The 21,245-nt window shown below is 46.9% G+C and overlaps 1 protein-coding gene across 2 annotated transcripts in view; it reads right to left on the minus strand.

Moving 5' to 3' along the window:
• The window catches only part of LOC128576424 (tumor necrosis factor receptor superfamily member 10A-like), a 35,584-nt gene that overhangs the window by 2,476 nt on the left and 11,863 nt on the right, over positions 1-21,245 (minus strand). Inside the window, exons 1-9 of one of the 2 annotated variants that reach the window (XM_053578566.1) lie at positions 18,821-19,656; positions 12,228-12,330; positions 6,567-6,680; positions 5,710-5,821; positions 4,687-4,760; positions 4,501-4,596; positions 3,961-3,992; positions 3,366-3,545; positions 765-837 (exon numbers count right to left, since the gene is read on the minus strand). In XM_053578566.1, the coding sequence (XP_053434541.1) occupies positions 765-837; positions 3,366-3,545; positions 3,961-3,992; positions 4,501-4,596; positions 4,687-4,760; positions 5,710-5,821; positions 6,567-6,680; positions 12,228-12,330; positions 18,821-18,937 (901 nt within the window). In that variant the 5' untranslated portion in view covers positions 18,938-19,656. Of the gene's footprint in view, positions 1-764; positions 838-3,365; positions 3,546-3,960; positions 3,993-4,500; positions 4,761-5,709; positions 5,822-6,566; positions 6,681-12,227; positions 12,331-18,820; positions 19,657-21,245 lie in introns of those variants that run through there. The other variant, XM_053578564.1, reaches the window with a different exon arrangement.

Below are 21,245 nucleotides of genomic sequence, written 5' to 3' on the forward strand. Positions count from 1 at the left end.
AGGCACTTACAATATACATATACAATGATTCAATATACATATAATTTTAATATGCTTTCAATATATAAAAAAGATCACTGAAACATTTTCTTTTCTTTTTTTTTTTTTAGAGACAGAGTCTCACTTTGTCACCCTTGGTAGAGTGCTGTTGCATCACAGCTCACAGCAACCTCCAGCTCTTGAGCTTAGGCGATTCTCTTGCCTCAGCGTCCCAAGTAGCTGGGACTATACGTGTCCACCACAAAGCCCAGCTATTTTGTTGTTGTTGCAGTTTGGCTGGGGCTGAGTTCAAACCCGCCACCCTCGGTATATGGGGCCCGCGCCTTACTCATGGAGCCACAGGCGCCTCCCTGAGACATTTTCCATTTGGATTTTTTTCATTTAGTCTTTGAAATCCTGTCTGCAATTTACACTGCAGCTCAGCAAATTGGGCCTCAACGTGGGCCCAGTGCTCAGTCACTGGATGCCGAGCAGGACAAGGCAGCCCCCCAGGAGGCACTTTAGGGACTGAACAAGGCCCTGAACAAGGGAGAAAGGAGGTGGATGAGGACAGGACAGAGTTGTTATGATCATCATCCTCAGGGCACAGACAGGGTGGGAGAGAGTGGAGGAGAAGGGTATTTAGAGTTCAGTGGCCATAGCATAGAATCCCTTGCTTCCAGCACTGAATGTTCTGAAAGAGCCCCATCAGCAATGGGGATGGCAGTTAGAACACTGTCCCTGCTCCCTGTCCTCCTGCTTATCACCAGGAACAAGACACTTACTGTCAATGGGGTCGGCGCCATTCGCTGGAACCAGCAACCTCCTCCTCTGCGACCCATCAGCTTCTGCCTGCCCCTGTAGCACACAGTGGGGAATGACCTTGATCAGGGTCAGGAATCCTGGAGTCCCCTGTGGCCCCCACAACCCGCCAACTGTGATCCCTGTGGCACATCTTATTCAGAACATTGTTCTATTGTTCTGAAAGTTCTGGCATCTAGACAGAACGGAAAATGAAGCAACAAGATTCTTGGAAAAACCCAACACTTGTGGCACGTCGCTCCCAGATCACTGTTCTGAAAGTTCTGGAATCTAGACAGGAAGGAAAGGAAAGTAGCGAAGCTCTTGAAAGAGGCTGACATAGTAATCCTTATTTTAGACAACAGGACTGTGTATCTTAAAAAACTCCGAGTTTAAATAGCAATACTAAAAATTGAATATGTCCAGATGAACATTAAAACAGGTAGCAGTGCCTTCCAAACAATGTGACAGAAAGTGTAGCTGGCCCTGGGCAGCCTGGCCCCCCAGTGCCATCCTCCTGCAAAAGGAGTAGTTCTGGGCAGGGTGACAAGAGCCATTCACTGTGTGTTTGCCTTTGAATGAACATTAAGGTGTTAATTTGTTTTCATTTTTGGCTGGGGGTTCTTTATAGTCTTAGGTAACTGAAAGTTACTGCTTCCCTTAAGATATTAAATGACTGTTTCCCCCCCCAAAAAAAAGAAAACAGGTAGCAGACACAAAAAATTAGAAAACCGAATTACAAAAAGACACTAAATACAAAGAAACAACTTTGACAAGGCAGAGGAATAGGCTAGCTGCTAGACTAACAATGCTGCACCAACAAACCACTTACGCCATGTGCGTTTGTTCAAAGAACGGAAGAAACTAGTTCCTGAATTATTAATCTCTTTACTTAATTATAAACTATCCCTATGGGGGGCCTCAGGAACACATTTGTAAGTACTAAGTGCTATAAGGTTTTCCGCAACTCAGGGACTGCCTATATATATATATTATTTCTTTTCTTTTCTTTTCTTTTCTGTAGCTTACATAGAAAAGAAATACTTCTCTTTATAATGGTGTGGGAAGGGGGGTGGGAGGTTTGATAGAGGGAGGGTAAATGATGGGACCACACCTATGGAGCATATTGCAAGGGTACAAGTCAAATCTGTCAAGTGTAGAACATAAATGTCTTAACACAATAATCAAGTAAATGAGGTGAAAGCTATGTTGATTGGTTTGATGTAAGCACGTCAGATTGTATAAAAAAATCAACGCATTGTACCCCACATATGCATAAATGTATTCATGATCTATGTGTATAGGACTTAATTAAAAAAAGGGTTTAGATGAGAAAAAGGAAAAAAAATCTAGTTGATATTAAAGTAGTGAAATTTATTTTAAGGGTCAGTAAAATACATGTAAAGGGAAAAAAAAAAAAAGAATATGGGCCAGGCAGGGTGGCTCACACTTGTAATCCTAGCACCTGGGAGACTGAGGTGGGTGGATTGCCTGAGCTCACAGGTTCGAGACCAGACTGAGCTAGAGCAAGACCTCATCTCTAAAAACAGCCAGGCGTTGTGGCAGGTGCCTATAGTCTCAGCTACTTGGGAGGCTGAGGCAAAAGAATCATTTGAACCCAAAAGTTTGAGGTTGCTGTGAGCTGTGACACTACGGCAGTCTATGGAGGGCGATACAGTGAGACTCTGTCTCAAAAAAAAAAAAAATTAAATTAAAAAAATAAAATAAGGGCAGCGCCTGTGGCTCAAGGAGTAGGGTGTCGGCCCCATGTGCCCGGAGTGGCAGGTTCAAGCCTGGCCCTGGCCTAAACTGCCAAAAAATAAAATAAAATAAAAAGAATGTGATATACATGCAAGAAAGAAACCACTTACGTGGGCTGAGCAAGGTGGCTCATGCCTATAATCCTAGCACTCTGGGAGGCTGAGGTGGGTGGATTTTTACTTGAGTTCAGGAGTTCAAGACCAGCCCAAGCGAGAATGAGACCCCCATTTATACTAAAAATAGAAAAACTGAGGCAAGAGGATTGCTTGAGTCTAAGAGTTTGAGGTTGCTGTGAGCTATGATGATGCCATGCCACTCTACCCAGGGGGACAAAGTGAAACTCTATCTCAAAAGAAAAAAAAAAAAAAAGAAAGAAATTATACTTCTTTTTGGAAACCTCCCTATACATAGGAGCAGAAATAAGGAAAAAGATTTACTTTCAAATATGTTCAATGTAATAATACTTCTGGAGCAAAGTTAACTCTCCTGCTATTACAAGCAAGGCCTCCCTGAGTTCTGTTAGGAGCACACAGGAGATCACACAGCCCTTAGTCAGTTATCAAGAAACTCTGGTGCCTACTCTGTGCCTGCATGACTCCAGGCTCTGGGGACATAGTGTAATCAGGACAGGGATAAGAAGTAGGAGGCCCCACAGAGTGGGTGGTCACCAAACTGGGGCAGCTGCTCTCACCCCTGCAGCATTGTCACCTGCTATCCCTCCACCCGCTCTGGTTCCACTTTCCCCTGAACCAGGACAGCAGAGGCAGCACCCTCCCCTCTTGTCTGCAAAATCATGAGACTCTGCACAGCTGCCCCCGACTCACCAGAAGACACTCTTCCTCCTGTGGGGAAGTTGGGGTAACATCTCTCAGCTCTGCCAGCTCCTGGATTTTCATTTCCTCCTGCTCAAAGTCCAGGGTGGACTGAGAGTCTCTGATGGTCAGGATCTGGTTGTCCGTGCTGTCCTCTGTCCCACGCCCTTGTGCGACTCTCCAGCAACAGACCTTGGAGAGGCAAAGAGCAGACTCAGAAGTACAGATCCAGGGCTCCCTGCAGGTCCCCCAAGACACTGCTCCTCCTCCCATCCTCAGTGGGGTCACCCCAGGTGGCCAGAGGCTCAGCACATGCTGGCACTATGCTCCTGCTGTTGTGCTAAGGCAGGTCACCCCATCCCCAGGGTGCAGGGCTATGAGGTGGGGGCAGTACCCAGGCTGCAGGAAAGACAGGGCTGCATACGGCCCACTGCCCTGTGGGGTGTTCAGAGTGACCTTGTGCCACTCTTGGTCAGCCAGAGCCCCCCAGGCCACTGCAGAGCTAGGGCAGCCATATAGAAAAGTGGGGCCATGCCCACTCAGGGCTCTGTGTGGGTAGCTGGTCCTGAGTACCCGGTGCCCCCTGGTCCTAGAGAAACCAACTCACCTTGCGCACAGACTTGGTGTCCCAGTCACGACCTGGAAGAGAAGAGATCCCTTTAGCAACTGGTGAGGGTCCCATACAGCATGAACTCCCAGAGGGCAGGGGCAGGCTGGGCGCTGTGACACTGGACAAGCAGCCCAGGGCCTGGGGACAGAGATGGGGCCTTCCAACTCTAAGTTCCCCTCAGGAAGAAGGATCAGAGTAAAACACAAGTGTCAAATCTCTGTTTGGTTCTGCTCTGAGCAAAGCTGTGACCCCCTGAGCACTCCTGGTCTTCCCCCTCATCCCCCAGTGGAGGAGCCGGCTCCTTCCCTGGCTAGGCCCAAAAGATGGGGGTAACCCAGACTTGGGAGATGAGGGCACCACCATCCCTGAGAGAAGGACCAATGGATCCTGGTCCTTGGGGAGGTGTGTGAGGCCAGAGACAGAGTGACCATCACAGAGAGACAAGGAGGTGGGACATGGGAGGGCACTTCTGCCTGGTCAGCAGGGAGGGGGAGGGGCAGGGAGTGCCCAGGGGCCCCTTCCTCAACCAACACCTACCTAAGTGGATGCATATCCAGCAACACATTATTGCTATAGCCACTACTGCCACGATGATGAGTGTAACTCCAATCCAAATCATGAGGACCCCATTGCCTGGAGAATGGAGGGGACCGGTAGAATTCCCCGGACTGGTGCTCCCTGGCCCTCCAGGAGCTGGGCGTCTCCACCCAGGCACCTTAGTACCTGATTCTTTATGGACACACTCAATGTCACTCCAGGGGGTACAGTTAGTTTTCATGACCGTCCCAGCAGGGCACCTGGGTACACACAGGGAGGACACACAGGATTCTGTGAGGGACAGCTGCTAAATGGGACCTTAGAGAAGCCTCCTTCCGTTCACTGTCCCTGAGCAGGTGACAGAGGAAGGACAGGCTCCTCCCGTCTCCAGGAGCCCCCTCTCCCGTGAGGAGTCTGGGGAAAGATCTGAGCACATGAACTTCAACCCCCAGAATCCCCATCGGGGGTCAGAGCTGTGGCCTCTAGGATTCCTCCTTGCTCGGCACACACAGGTTCCCTGCTGCAGCTTGGGGCTGCAGGGGACACCCCGAGTTAAGCCTCACTCCAGGGGAAGGTCAGAAGCCCAAGTGGCCACAACCTGAGCCACACCCTCCAGCCTTCCCTGGTTATCACTGAGCTCCTGTCCCCTCCTGTCTGCCCGGCCCTAGCGATCACAGAGCACCCTGGTGGTCAGAGAAGCCATCACTGTGGGCCCCTAAAGCCCCCAAAAGGGAGAAGACAGGCCTTGATGGACAAGAGGCCAGAGTGGGGACAGCTGCGTTGGCTCGGGTCGTCTTGGGAATCTAGAAGGAGCCACACCCACGGCCTTATCATGACTTCTGTGGGCCATGAGCACTTTTGTCTTCATAAAACTATTACAAATTGCTTTTTAGGACTCAATTGTTAAGGATAAATACATCCTAGGCCGGATTCTTTGCCGTTATGATTTCAAAATGATCTCATGGGCCTCGAGAATATCATAGGCCTCCTATGCCCCGGGGGATATGTGCTAGGCAAGAATAGGAACGGGCTGCTGCAGGGGGCAGGGTGGGGACGGGCAGTTGACCAAAAAGGGGCCACCACAGGCTCAGGACATCTCAGGGGGTCAGAGGCACCTTGTGGGGATGGAGACCTCATGGTGTACAGGAAAGAGAAAGGGGTAGAAGGGAACTCAGTTCTCCTGGGGTAAGCTCGCCTCTCCTCTCTCACCTAGGGGTACACGGTCGGCAGACCTCCGGTGATTCTTCTGCCCAGAAAGTACCCCCTTTGCATTGACATTCTGTGTTTCTGATGGTGTTGCAGGGACTTCGCTCTACTTTATCTGGAGAGAAAGGAAGGTCTTAGTATATCCCTCAACCCTTCTCCACCACCCTGACCCCTCCCCACTCAGCTCAACTCAGGTCAACAAGGAGCTCTATGGGCCACTTTCTGCACTAAGCCACTTGGGGCACACAGAGGACAGAGCCCTTCAGCTGTCACCAATAGAGTCATTTAACAAGGACCAACATTCATTACCTATTACACCAGATTAGGGGGGAAAATGCTTAGATAACAGTCAGTAGCAAGGGAGGTACAGTGTTAGAACCTGAGAGAGCCTGGCAAGACAGAAGCCCTTGGGTGACTGCCCAAAAGCCTGGCCCTACTAGAGAGGAGGAAGGAGCCTGCGGCTGTGAGACTGAGAGAGTGGAGCACCTCCCAGGAGCACAGAGCTGGGGACAGAGAGCCTGGCCCAGGACCAGACCAGTGTCACAGCTGAAACCCAGCGCTTTCCCCTCAGCCACACCTTCTCTCTGCTGTAAGGTTACCCATCCCCTTGCAAATAGTAGCATAAAACTACTGCTGTTTTATACTATTCCAGTAATATAAAAGATTTCCCTCCCTGGTGGCATGCATTATGAAATAATTTCTGTTTTATTTATTTAATGACTCAAAGATAGAATCATGGAACATACAGGGTATGATGAAGACCAGGTTGGACTGGAATCCAGGTCTCCTGATTCCATTTAGGCTACAACTTTGATGACCCTGCATTCCCCCTTCTGGTGCAGGGTCTACATGGTCTGTACCTGCACTACAAGCCGTGCAGAGTATGCAGGAAAAGAGCTCATTCCAGTGAGTAGTATAGTCTACTCCGTATCTGCAGGGCAGACAATCTGTACCGTCTTCTGAGAGATGGGTTCCTGGGAGGGGGAGAAAAAGCTGGTGAATGAATCTTCACAGGATTCTCCAAGGCAGGGGTGCTCTTCTTTCAGCCATCAGTGGAATCCAAACAGAGAAATCCCTTGTACCCGGCTGGTCAGGTCATCAATTCTGCATTTACTATATACCTACCTTAGACCAACACTGCTAACAGAAATACAAGCCACACATGAAATTGGAATTCATACTCTCCAAGTTAGTCAACTGAAAAGAAGTAAATTTTTTTAGGGCGGTGCCTATGGCTCAGTGGGCAGGGCACCAGCCCCATATTCCGAGGGTGGCGGGTTCAAACCCAGCCCCGGACAGATGGCAACAACAACAAAAAAGAGCCAGGTGTTGTGGCGGGCACCTGCAGTCCCAGCTCCTCGGGAGGCTGAGGCAAGAGAATCGCCTAAGCCCAGCAGTTGGAGATTGCTGTGAGCTGTGACGCCACAGTACTCTACCGTGGGCAATAAAGTGAAACTGTCTCTACAAAAAAAAAGCATTTAAATTAATATATGTATAGGCAAAATAGTATAAGTTAAACATAACATTAATGTAAAACACTGAGATATTTTACCTTATTTTTATATTATGTTTTTCAAATCATAATGTGTATTTCCCACTCATGGCATATCTCAATAGGAAGCAACATATTTTGAAAGATCGACAGTCACCTGGGTCTAGTGACTACTCGTATTGGACATCACCCAGCACTCTGGAAACTCACACAAGTCCTAATACCTGTCCTCAGTGAGCTCCCAATTAGTGGAAGATATGAGCAGGAGCAGAAGAAATAAAACAATGGGAAATGCCTTAATAATCAAAGCTCATGTCATCAGCCATGGAAGGAAAGTGGGAAGAAAAATGGGTCCTACTTCTAGATGGTCAAAGAATGAACCAAAGAAATGGAAGCCAAAGCTACCCTGGAAAGGACAACCATTTTGAAATCGGAAAGCCTGAGTCCTCCCAACTTTGTTTTTCTTCGACAAGATTGTTTTATTTAATCTAGGCCCTTTTACATTCCATATGACTTCAAGGATGAGTTCTTCCATTTTTGAAATAACATAGTTGGGATTTTGATAGGCATTGAATCTGTATATCACTTTGGTTAATTTGTCATCTTCACACTAGTAAGTCTTTCAATCTATAAACAAGGAATATCTTCCTGCATATTTACATTTTCTTTCATTTCTTTCGTCAGTGTTTTATAGTTTTCAATGTAAAAGTTTTTCATTAGCAAAGAATAATCCAAAAATGAAATTAAGAAAAAAGTTTCATTCACAGTGACTCAAAAAGAATAAAACATTTAGGAATAAATTTAACAAGGAGGCACACAACTTTTGAAAGAGAATGACCTACACATCCAAGAAGCTAAATGATCTTCAAGCAGGTTAAATTCAGAGAGAACTAGACCAAAAGACATTGTTGTCAAATGGACAAAAGCCGAACAGAAACATAAAATCTATTTTTTTTTTTTTGAGACAAAGTCTCATTTTGTCATCCTCGGTAGAGTGCAGTGGTATCAGAGCTCACAGCAACCTCAAACGCTTGGGCTTAAGTGATTCTTCTGCCTCAGCCTCCCAAGTAGTTGGGACTACAGGTGCTGTCACAATGCCCATTAGAGATGGGGGTCTCACTCTGGCTCAGGGTGGTCTCCAACCTGTGAGCTCAGGCAATCCACTTGCTTTAGCCTCCCAGAGTACTGGGATTAAAGGCGTGAGCCATTGTGCCCAGCAGCAAACATGAAATCTTGAAAGCAGCAAGTAACCCACTCAGTATGTGCTAGGTAACCTCAATAAGGCTATCAACTGATTTCTTATTAGAAATCATATACACTATAACACAGTGAGCAATGTATTTAAAATGTTGGGGGAACCAATCTTTCAACCAATAATTCTATATCCAGCAAAACTATCTTTCAAGAATTCAGGTGAAATTAAGACATTCCTGATAAACAAAAAACTAATAGAGTACATTACTAGAAGACCTGCCCTGTGAAATGTTAAAGGGTGTTCTTCAGGCTGAAATGAAATGACATTAGACAGACATTTGACTGTCAAATGATGACATTAGACAGCCATCATACAGCTTAAAGCTGTATGAAGAAAAAAAAACACAAGAAAAGGTAACTATGTAGGTAAATATAAATGCCAGTAGGCCATAGTCTACTTGGGCTGCTATAAAAAAGTAACTATAGACTAAGTGGCTTGAACAACAGACATTTATTTCTTACAGATCTGGAGGCGGCCACCTTCTTCCTATGACCTTTCTTTTTGAACATGTGAAGAAAGTAAGAACATGCACCAGCAAGTTGTCTGGTATCTCTTCTTAAAAGGGCACTAATCCCATCATGAGGGCTCTACCCTCCTGACCTCATCTAAACCTAATTAATTCCCAATGACACCATCTCCATATACCATCATATTGGGTGGAAGTCTTTCACATATGGATTATGGGGACACAAGTCAGTTAATAGCACAGTATTACAGTACTTTTGGTATACAAATCCTTTTTTATTTATTTATTTTTTACCAAGATGGAGGTTTTAAGAGCTCATGCCTAAGACAACAATTATAAATCGATGTTGATGAGCACATAAAGTACAAGGATGTGTCTATGACAACAATAAAATGGTATGGGACATGTATAAGAACACAGTATTTGGATACCATCGAAATTATGTTGGTAATATTCAAATTAACCTGAAGCCCATCTCAGAAAGGGTCCAGTGGATTCCTCAAACACATTCTGTCTGACTTCCTAAGTGGAATAGATGAACTCAGCAATGGGCACACCCGTATTTGCTCCCTGACATGTGAAAGAACTATTCTAATAGGAAAGTCCAAGTGGTAGCCACTAGAAATTCCTTTACCTAAGAAAATAGTAAATTGAAAGCAATATCATGTTCCTGGAGCAACTGCAGAAATCAATGCCACCGCCAAGGATGCAATAGTGGTGATTCCCACCACATCCCCATTCAACTTGGCAATTTGTGACAAAGATGGATGGATCTCAGTGAATGGAAGATGAATTATCATAAGTTTAACAAGGTGGTAATTCCAACTGCAACTGCTATGCCAGATGTGTTTTCATTGCTGGAGCAAATGAACATATCCCCTGCTACCTGACATGCACTTCTTCATCTTGTAAGTGGACAGCCACAGCATGGCACTCCCATTCTGGGACATCCCTGAAGGACCATGGTGAAGGGAAATCCTTCCCATGGACAGAACTCTGAGAAGTGCACCTGACTGTTCATTTTGATTAGAAGAAAAACTGGACAGACATGCAATTCTATGCTGACCCATGAGCTGTGGCAAATGGCTTGGCAGGATGGTCAGAAACTGGAAAGAAACATGACTAGAAAATTGATGACAAAGAAGTCTGTGGAAGAGGGATGTGGATAGACTTCTCTGAATGGGTGAAAAATGTAAGGATATTTGTGCCCTGTGTGAATGCTTACCAAAGGATGACCTCAGCAGGGAAAGAATGTAATGATTGTTGGGTAGGATGACCTGTTCTGTCAGCTTCTTTCCCAGCCATCCCAGAGGGCTCATGAACAAATGTCCATGGCGACAGGGATGAAAGTTATGCATGAGTATGGGCTCAGCAATAGGACTCCCACTCACCAAGGCTGAGCTGGCTATAGCCCACTCTGCCAGCAGCAGGGACCAACACTGAGTCACTGATACAGCACCATTCCCCAGGTTGAGCCACCAGCTACCTGGTGGCAGGTTGATTATGTGGGACCATTTACATCATGGAAGGGAGGGCAGCATTTATACTGGAATATGCACTTGGATACAGATTTTTCCTTCCCTATATGCACCTGGACTTTATTTTCTTATAAGAGAGTAAGGAAGATACTTTATCATTTTTAGGTCTCCCAGTACCATTTTTTTTTTTCCACCCTTGGTCACCCAGGGTAGAGTGCTGTGGCCTCATCATAGCTCATACCAACATCCAACTCTTGGGCTCAAGCAATCCTCTTTGCCTCAGCCTCTGCAGTAGCTGGAACTACAGGTGGCTGCCACAATGCCTGGCTAGTTTTTTCTATTTTTAGTAGATATGGGGTCTCACTCTTACTCAGGCTGGTCTTGAACCCCTAAGCTCAAGCAATTAATCTGCCTCAGCCTCCCAGAATGCTAGGCGCCGCCCTCTAGTACAGAATTTTAACAGATTTAAAATTCATTTAAACCATACTTAATTTCCAAATAAAGGCAGTAACAAGGTCACATTTCTGCCTAACACAATACAACTAGTCTGTATACAACCAAAAACACGCTAATCATTTCTCCAGAAGAAAATGCAAAGTCCTTAGATGTCATTTATTCTTCTATCCCATAACTTAAATAGTATGATGTAAATTAGCAACACTTAAACACGATGTAATGTAAAGTCAATGCATCTTATCTTTTTTTCTTTTGAGACCAAGTCTCACTTTGTCGCCCTCTATAAAGTGCAATGGCGTAGCTCACAGCAACCTCACACTCTTGGGCTCAAGTGATTCTCTTGCCTCAACTTCCCCAGTAGCTGGGACTACAGGCATCTGCCACAATGCCCGGCTATTGTTATTTTTTATTTATTTATTTTTGTTTAGCAGGCTCAGGCCAATTCGAACCCACCAACCCTGGGGGCGGCTTTGGCCAGACTCTGCCTTCTCCTCGTGCTGACCCTTGGCACACATTCCTGTGCAGTGAGGGAGGGAGAGGCAGCCTTTCCTACTTGCCCAGTAATAAAATGCAAATGTGTAAAAGCTTTTTAAAAATCACTGCAGACCACTCTTACCAGCTCCAGAAGCCCTTGCACAACAGGGGACCTAGTCCTACCTCACATGTGCAGAAAGAAAGTAACAAATGTAAAGCAAACACCACAAGTACCCCTGATAGGCGCAGGCGCCTCTCCTGGGGCTCATGTTACCCTATGGGGCTGACACATCGCTGCCTAGTAGGCCCAGGGGAGTGGCCCTCCGTGGGGCCCTCCACCTGAGTCCTGTCTTGTCCCCCTCCAACCAGGAGCGAGCACTAAAAACACAAACAGGATCCTGGCAGCCTCTGCTGAAAACTTCCCAGCAATGTGAATCACTCACAAAATAGGACCCAAACTTTCTCCACGTGCAATTTGCTCCTACTTATCCCCCGACTTCTCCACCTTCTACTCATCCCAGCAACCTCCTGCCTGCTCAGCCTCCCCCAGCCCCTTCCCCACAAGGTAGTCGCTGCGTGGGGTCATTCATCTAAGGGGCGCCCATCCAGGCTCTCTGCACCGCTGGTCCTGCCCATTTTGGGATACCAGCCCTGTCACCATACCTCACCAACCCCTTCTCTGCCCCATTCAATGATCCCTCAAGGTCCCTGTCAGGCCTGCATGACCGTCACCTTCATCCCATCCCAGAAGGAAGGCCTCTTGCCCTTCCACACGCACTGCACCTGACTCACAGAAGGCACCCAGTAACTCCCTGTGGACTAAAGAACCAGAGGCTGAGAAAGCAGAAGCCTGGAAGCTCAAGGAAACAGGGGACCAGAAGTAAGAATCAAAGAACGTACCTGGTGGACATAAACCCTCCACGGGCCTTGACCTCCATCGCTGGGGGGCAGGTCTGTGCTGGGGAACCTCATTCTGGATGATGGAGGCAGAGTCAGCTGGGACCTGTGGGGTCAAAACAGGGACAGACATTAGTGGCTTCCAGACTCTCACCCCTCCCAGGATCCATCTCCATTCCTTTCACTCCAGGCGCCCCCAGCTAAACAGACCCTCCATCTTTCTTCCAGCAGGAAACTCTCAAACATTCTGTATGTTTATCCCTTCACATCTCAGGGCTAGCCAAGTAACATACTTGAAAAACCCTTCTTTAACCTTATCTCTCTTTATTTTTAAAAATGTTTATTCCAGAAAATGTGGGCAAGTAAAGTTTTTAGAGGAATGCAAAAACCACATGTGATATTCTCAACTAGAAGTAGATCCATTCCTATTTTGTCTCACGTAGTTCTACTATTTCACCATACATAGGAATAGTCTCTCTAATATACACACACCTTCTCCTCGTAATATACACAGACACATTTTTACAAATGACGATTACACTATATGTAAACTTTTAAAACATTGGACTCTAAGATCAAATATTAAATAATGATCTGATTTTTTAAAAAGGTGCCTGATATATAGACCAAAAGGTATAGCAGGGCTGGTAGGTTCAAACCACGCCTGGGCCTATTAAAACAACAACAGGCTCGGCGACGGTGACTCAAGTGGCTAAGGCGCCAGTCATATACACCTGAGCTGCCGGGTTCCAATCCAGCTGGGACCCGCCAAACAACTATGACAGCTGCAACCAAAAAATAGCTGGACATTGTGGTGGGCACCTGTGGTCCCAGCTACTTGGGAGGTGGAGTAAAGAGAATCGCTTGAGCCCAGGAGTTGGAGGTTGCTGTGAGCTGTGATGCCACAGCACTCTACCCAGGAGGATAGCTTGAGGCTCTGTCTCAAAACATCAACAATAACAACAACAAAATAGAACAGAAAAGCCCAGAAATGAAAGCTCATGTACAGTCGTATTTTGCTTAATGACAGGGATATGCTATGAAAAATGAGTTGTAAAAAAAAAAAAAGAAAGAAAAATGAGTTGTTAGGCAATTTTGTTGTTGTGCAAACACCATAGATTGTACTTACACAAACCCAGAAGGCATAGCCTGCTACACACCTAGGCTATGTGGTCTAGACTATTACTCCCACACTGTTAACCCATGTGGCTTGTTACTGTACTGAATACTGCAGGCAATTGTAACACGATGGTAAGTATTTGGGTATCTAAACATATCTAAAAATAGAAAAGATACAGGGCTGGGCGTGGTAGCTCAAACCTATGATCCTAGCACTTTAGAAGGCCAAGGTAGGAGGATCACTTGAGCTCAGGAATTTGTGACCAGCCTGAACAAGAGTTAGGCCCGGCTTGGTGCCCACTGCTCAGTGGTTAGGGCACCGGCCATATATACCGAGGCTGGTGGGTTTGAACCCGGCCTGAGCCTGCTAAACAACAATGACAACTGCAACAACAACAACAAAAAAATAGCTGGGCATTGTGGCAGGTGCCTATAGTCCCAGCTACTTGGGAGGCTGAGGCAAGAGAATCCCTTAAACCCAAGAGTTTGAGGTTGCTGTGAGCTGTGATGCCATGGCACTCTACCAAGGGAGACATAGTGAGACTCGGTCTCAAAAAAAAAAAAAAAGAATAAGGCCTATCTCTACTAAAAATAAAAAGTTAGCTAGGCATTGTGGCAGGTGCCTGTAAGTCCTAGCCACCCAGGAGGCTTAAGGCAGGAGGATTGTTTGAACCCAGGAGTTTGAGGTTGCTGCTAGACAGACACCATGGCATTCTAGTCTGGGCAACAAAGTAAGACTCTGTCTCAAAAAAGAAAAGAAAAGGTCCAGTAAAATTGTGCCTTTATAATCATATAAGGCCACCATTGTATATATAGTCTGTCATTGACCAAAACATGTTGTTACATGGTGTGTGACTACATATAGTCAAATGATTTTTGACAAAGGTACAAAGGATATTTAATAGGGAATACAAAGGATATTTAATAGAGAAAGGATAATCTTTTCAAATAATCATTTTGGGGAAAATCTAGATACTGACTCATAAGAAAACAATGTTTATACCCTTATTGTACATATATATATAAATTAACTCAAAACGAACTAAAAACAGATCAAAAAATCTAGCACAACAGTGAAAACTATAAAATTCTTAGAAGAAAACATAAAAGCAATTCTTCATGACCTTGGATGTGGCAATGATTTCTTGTATGACATCAAAAACAGGCAACATATGAAAAGAGTAGATAAATAGGGCTATGTAAAAATTTTAAAATTCTGCACATCAGGGCGGCACCTGTGGCTCAAGGAGTAGGGCGCCAGCCCCACATACTGAAGGTGGTGGGTTCAAACCCGGCCCTGGCCAAAAAAAAAAAAAACTGAAAAAAAAAATTCTGTACATCAAATGACAATCAACAGGTTGAGAGAGCAACTCCCAGAATGGGAAAAACAACTGCAGGGTATGTATCTGATAAGGGGTTAATATCTAAAATGTATAAAGAATTCCATCTCATCAATCACAACCACAAAAAGCAAACAACCTAGTTAAAAAATGGGCTTGAATAAACAAGCTTCTGAATGACCAAAGAGTCAATGAAGAAAATTAAATTGGAAATTTTGAAATATCTTAAGAAAATGGAAATGGAGGGCGGCGCCTGTGGCTCAAAGGAGTAGGGCGCCGGCCCCATATGCCGGAGGTGGCGGGTTCAAGCCCAGCGCCAGCCAAAAACTGCAAAAAAAAAAGGAAATGGAAATAAGACACACCAAAACTTACAGGATGCAGCAAAAGCAATTTTAAGAGAAAACTGCAATAAACGCCACATGAACAAAAAATATCTCACATAAACAACTTACAGTCATGGCTCAAAGGTATAGAAAAATAAGATGAACTAAGCCCAAAATTAGCAGAAGGAAAAAAATAATAAAGGTCAGAATAAGGCCAGGCTCCGTAGCTCTTGCCTTTAATCCTAGCACTCTGGGAGGCCAAGGTGAGCGGATGGCTTGAGCTCAGGAGTTCAAGACTAGCCTGCAAAAAAGCAAGACCTATAAAAATAGAAAAATTAGCCAGGAATGGGGACTGGTGCCTGTTCGGGAGGCTGGGGCAAGAGGATTGCTCAAGTTCAAGAGTTTGAAGTTGCTGTTAATTATGGTGCTGCAGCACTCCACCTAGGGTGACTCTGTCTCAAAAATAAATAAATAAATAACATAAATATATATATATATCAGAACAAAAATAAATAAAATAGAGACTTGAAAAAACAATACAAAACATCAACTGAACTACAAGTTGGTTTTTTTTAAGATAACCTAAATCAACAAGCCTTTCGCTAGACTAAGAAAAAAAGAAGACTGAAATAAACAAAAATGAAACAGGAGACATTACAAGAGAAATGCAAAGAATCATATGAGAATATTATTAACAATCATATAACAAGCAGATAACTTCCTAGACACTTACAACTTACCAATACTGAACCATGAAGAAACAGAAAATCTGAACAGACTGGTAATAAGAAGATTGAATAAGTAATTTTTAAAAATCTTCCATGAAAGAAAAGCCCAGGACCAAGTGGCTTCACTGCTGAATTTAACCAAACACTTAAAGAAGAATTAAGACCAGGGGTGATGGCTCAATCCTGTAATCCTAGCACTCTGGGAGGCCAAGGCTGGTAGATTACTTGAGCTCAAGAAGTTCAAGACCAGCCTGAGCAAGAGCAAGACTCCCGTCTCTACTAAAAATAGAAAAACCTGCCAGGCTTTCGTGGCAGGTGCCTGTAGTCCCAGCTACTCAGGAGGCTGACACAATAAGATCCCTGGAACCCAGGAGTTTGAGGTTGCTGTGAGCTATGACACCGAGGCACTCTACCCATTACAACAGAGTAAGATTCTGTCTCAAAAAAAAAAAAAAAAAAGAGTAAATAAATAATTAAAAAAATTAAAAATAAAGAAGAATGAAAACTAATCCTTCTCAAATTTTTCCAACACATGGAAGGAGGGAATACTTCCAAACTCGTTTTATGAAGCTTGCATTACCTTGATAAAAAGCCAGAAAAGGAAACTGTAAGAAAAGAAAACGGATGGAATTGGAGAACATGTGGGCATCCTCAGATCCAAGTTATTCATTTGCTCAGAAAGGCCACACCTGGCATCTGGTGACCACACTGTGCAATGAATCATAGAAGACCGAGAGTAAGACTTGGCCTTCTTGGGGCAGTGCCAGTTCACAGGGAGCTGAGGCACGGCCAAAGGTAACCTCAAAGTTGATGAAAGTGCAAAGAATCGGGAGGGGCTGCTCAGGCAGAGGTTGCAAATGCCATGGGTGGCCAGGAGACTGGTGGACAGAGAGGAAAAATAGTCTGTGGGTCCCTCTGATTGAGGGAGTCTGAGGGTGTAGCAGAGAGGTGAGGTTGTATCAGTCTGCAGACCTGGGCCCAGGACAGGGTGGGGTTTGGACACAGGAGAGAGAGAGAAAATGAGGAAAGGGGAGGACAGTTCTTTTCCTCTAGAGACCCTGTTTTCCCCCAGATGAGCCATTAACAAATGCTTTTCCTCACCCATTTGTGACTCCACGAGGACTGTTCTATTTGAACCCCACACTTCCTGGTATGAGCTGATAAAAATTAAACCAAGGTCGGGCAGCGCCTGTGGCTCAAAAGCCCCATATGCCAGAGGTGGCAGGTTCAAACCCAGACCCGACCAAAAACTGCGAAAAAAAAAAAGAAAATATTAAACCAAGGCCAGCTCAGTGGCTCACAGCTATAATCCTAGCATTGTAGGAAACAGAGGCAGAACCAGCCTAAGTAAGAGTAAGACCCCATTTCTACAAAAAATAGAAAACTTAGCCAAGCGTGGTGCCATGCACCTGTAGTCCCAGCTACCCAGGAGGCTGAGTCAGAAAGATCGCTTAAGTCCAGGAGTTTGAGGTTATGGTAAGGTTTGATGATGCCACTGCACTGTAGCCAAAAGACAGAGGGCGACGCTGTCTTAAAAAAGAAATTCACCCAAGTAACCAATGTTCTCTTCTCTAAATCAGCCACATCCTTACAGCTGCTCTGAATAATCAAAACCCCTATACAGGTTGTTGTGAGAATTAAATGTGTTAATGTGTATGTAATAACATGTCCAGAACTGGGCTAACCACATGCTCTGATTCATCCATCTTACTTTCAATGATTGTAATCCAACCACATCCTCCAGGCCAACAGTACCATAACCGCCGATAGGGGTACAAGCTCCCTTCTGTCAGAGCCAAGTTGGAGAACAAGGCCTCTCCGGAGGTGGGGGAGGTGAGGGTGATGGGATCTCATGCCTTCTGATAGTTAGTTAGATCCCTGGTGTCACCTCCTCCACCAGACTGTGAGCCCCCAGGGAGCAAAATTCCTACAGGGCTCATTTGTCTTTCCTCCTCCCCAGGCACAGACTTTCCCAAAGCAAAGGGCTCATCCTTTACTTCATGGGTGAATAACTGCCCCTCAGGACACATGAGGGGTGGCCTCAGCTCACCACCTAAGGACAGGCTCCAGGCTGCAGCACTGACGGGACCACAGACAGGTGCTCCCAGAGGCTGAGTGCAGGGCAGAGACTGGAGAACAAACCCCACAGAAGGCTCTGGGGCACACAGTGTCTGCCCAGACTGTCTGTGCGCCTGAGAGGAAGCCACCAGGCCAGGGGAGACAGTGCATAGGCAGGATCAGGACCACCCGAGGAGGGGATTACTCATGTTCTCTTTCCCAAGGTGGGCACACAGCTGACAGGGGTGCTGGCTAGTTACCTCCAGAAGGTAACCACTGTGCCCTTAGTTTACCGAATGAGGCAACTGAAGATAATAGAGAAAGTTAAAAGTTAGTGTCAGCTGATCAAAGTGACCCCAATACCCAATACACTTCAAAAGAACACAGCTAGGGTCAGGTGTGGTGGCTCACAGCATCTTGGGAGACCTAGGTGGGAGGATTGCTCCAGCCCAGGAATTCCAGAACAGCCTGAACTGGGAGAGATCCCATCTCTACAAAAGATAGAAAAATCAGCCGGGCATCGTGGCTTGTGCCTGCAATGCCAGCCACTCGAAGGCTGAGATGGCTGAGCCTTGGCGAGGGAGGTTACAGTGAACTCTGAAGACACCACTCCAATACTAGCCCCAGGCGAGAGTGATACCTTGTCTTAAAAACAAAAGAAAACAAAACACGCCTACATTCAATACCCAAGAAAGTAAAATTCACAAGAAGCGAGGGAGGGAGGAAGGAAAGCACAGCCCAGGGTGATGGCTCCTGGTGGCTTCTGCCAAGTGTACGGCTGGGCCGGCGCCTGGCTCAGCCTGGGAATTCACCCTCGCGGACCGCCCAGCGCGCGCTCTTCTCCTTAGCGGCCGGGTAGGTCCTGCCTGGCGCGGGGACGCCGCTCGTCCTCCGATTTCGCCGACAGGTTCGGATTAGCCGAACCGCAGGTGCCCGGGCCGTGCACCCCCTGTTTGCCCCTTATTCCCTTCCCTACTTCTAGCACCAAGCGCGCTCGCCCCGAGGAACCGACCGCGGCGGGGACTCACCGACAGCCAGACACCGAAGACGAAGGTGACCAGTAAGGGGTTGAGCATCCAGAATCCTGACCGAGCTCTCAGCACGCGCTCGCGCCCCGGGGCCGGCTTTGCCCGGGCCAGTCCCATGGCGCTCGGCCCCGCGGGTCAAACTGCAACGCGAATCCAGAACCGTCCGCGGCCGGGCGCCGTGGCTCTCGTCTGTAATCCCAGCACCCTGGGGGCCGAGGCTGGGGCTGGGGATCGCTGGGGCTCGGGAGTTGGAGACCAGCCTGAGCAAGGACGCGACCCCCGTCTCTAAAATACCCCGGCGTCGTGGTGGACACCTGTAGTCCCAGCTACTCCGGAAGCTGATACAAGAGGATCCCCTGAGCCCAGGAGTTTGAGGTTGCTGTGAGCTGTGAGCTGTGACCCAAGAGCACTCAATCTCCGGGCGCAAAAAAAAAAAGTACTGTCTGCAACTGTCCTCGGATCCGGCCGGAGGGACCTTCGTTTCTAACCTTCCACGAGCTGTCGGGTCACGCGAGTGCTCTGGAGCCGAGCCGAGGAATAGAAATTATCACATCTGAGTTATGAAAGCAGGTAATTACTCTCCGTCGGAGGCGGAGACAGGAACTCATCCGGAGCCGCCTTCCAAGCCGCGGCGCGTGCGTCTCCGGAGTGCCCTGATGAAAATCGCGGAGGAGAGTGTAGGGTTAGGGTGGCGTGAGGGGAGGAGGGAGGAGACTCCTCCCAGAATCTCACTCTGTGGTCAACCCAAGTTCAGAGTCGAGATTGTAGGCGGGGTCCCTCTGGTCTTTAAACCCTCCCCTCCTGACTCAGACGTCTCCCCACTCTCAGGATCTGCCCCCTCTGCTTCCTGCCACCGTCCACCCGGTCTCTTTAACTGGAATGTGGATGTGGACGGCAGTCCAGTTCCTTTACAGATGTCACAGCTTGAAGCTTCCTGGGAAAGGACTTGGCCCTCGCAGCTCAGTAGCTGGACTGTGTCCCACAAATGCTCAACGAAGGAAGGGATGGGTGGACCGGATGAGGGACACGGAGGGGTGACGGGGGCGGGGGGGGGTTGTCACTGAAAGTCTGCCACATCCTCTCCTAACCACCACCTTGCAAAGGAAGCATTCATCTTTTAGTCTCCAGTTTTTTTGTTTTGTGTTGTTGACTCGAGAGTGCTGTGACCTCAGCCTAGCTCACAGCAACCTCAAACTCCTGGGCTCCAGTGATCCTCCTGCTTCAGCCTCCTGAATAGCTGGGACTAAAATGTCATTTCCACTTGACCACTCCTGGTGTCAGGAAAGCCAGAGGAACACAGTTCAGCCTTTCTTATGGATTTTCCTTCCCTGTTAGACTTGTTTTTTTATATAAAGTTTTTTTTTCCTTGAAACAGAGTCTCACTATGTCACCCTCTGTAGAGTGCAGTGGCTTCGCAGCTCACAGCACCCTCAAACTCTTCAGCTTAAACAATTCTCTTGCCTCAGCTTCCCAAGTAGCTGGGACTACAGGTGCCCACAACAACGCCTGGCTATTTTTTTGTTGTAGTTGTCATTGTTGTTTAGCAGGCCTGGGCTGGGTTTGAACCTGCCAGCCCCCGTGTATGTGGCCAGCACTTAACCACTGAGCAATCGGCACCGAGCCTAATATAAAGCTTTAAAAAATTTTTTTTTTATTTATACGAGGGCACATACCATTAGGACATGTAACTTACACATGCAAGGTACCATGTTAGATTATTGAAAGACCTTGGGAAGCAGGTCCATGGAGCCTAATTGGCATGGGGAACTGAGTGGACCTTGGTGAGGAGCCCCATGTGGATCAGGTGTTTTCAGCCTTACCCATAGCTGTGCCAGGCACAGGGTGCAGGAATCCAGTGTCCCAAAAGCAAACTCCAGTCAAGGTCCTGCCTTCATGGTGCTCACAGGGCAAACCAGGGGCTGAAGAGTGGGTAGGAGGGAAGGGAACCGAGGTGCCTTTGGTCTAACACCCATGCAGTTCTGCAGGGCTGGGGCACAGGTGATCTGGGACTGACCTCCTGGGCACTAGTATTGAGGTCCCCTGGCGGGAGGGAGGCTTGGGAGTGGCTTCTAGAGCTGAGCACAACTCTCTAGGGCCAACCTAGGCCAATTGCCTAACCTTGGGAAACCCCCTCCTTTCTTGTCTAGGCTTGAACTTGATTGAGCTTGCTGAGTTTTTGCCAGCAGCACCTTAAAGGATTGGAGCCCCAGATGAAGGCATGTGAGGGTGTGTTGCTGAATGCTGGTGGGGCAGGAGATGAGAGAATGTGATCTTTGAAAGACTCCTCTGGGGCAGCACCTATGGCTCAGTGAGTAGGGCACTGGCCCCATATACTGAGGGTGGTGGGTTCAAACCTGGCCCTGGCTAAATTGCAACAAAAAAAATAGCCAGACATTGTGGTGGGCGCCTGTAGTCCCAGACACTC

Source organism: Nycticebus coucang, chromosome 24, assembly GCF_027406575.1.
Source record: "Nycticebus coucang isolate mNycCou1 chromosome 24, mNycCou1.pri, whole genome shotgun sequence".
In the NCBI taxonomy this organism is placed as follows: domain Eukaryota; kingdom Metazoa; phylum Chordata; class Mammalia; order Primates; family Lorisidae; genus Nycticebus; species Nycticebus coucang.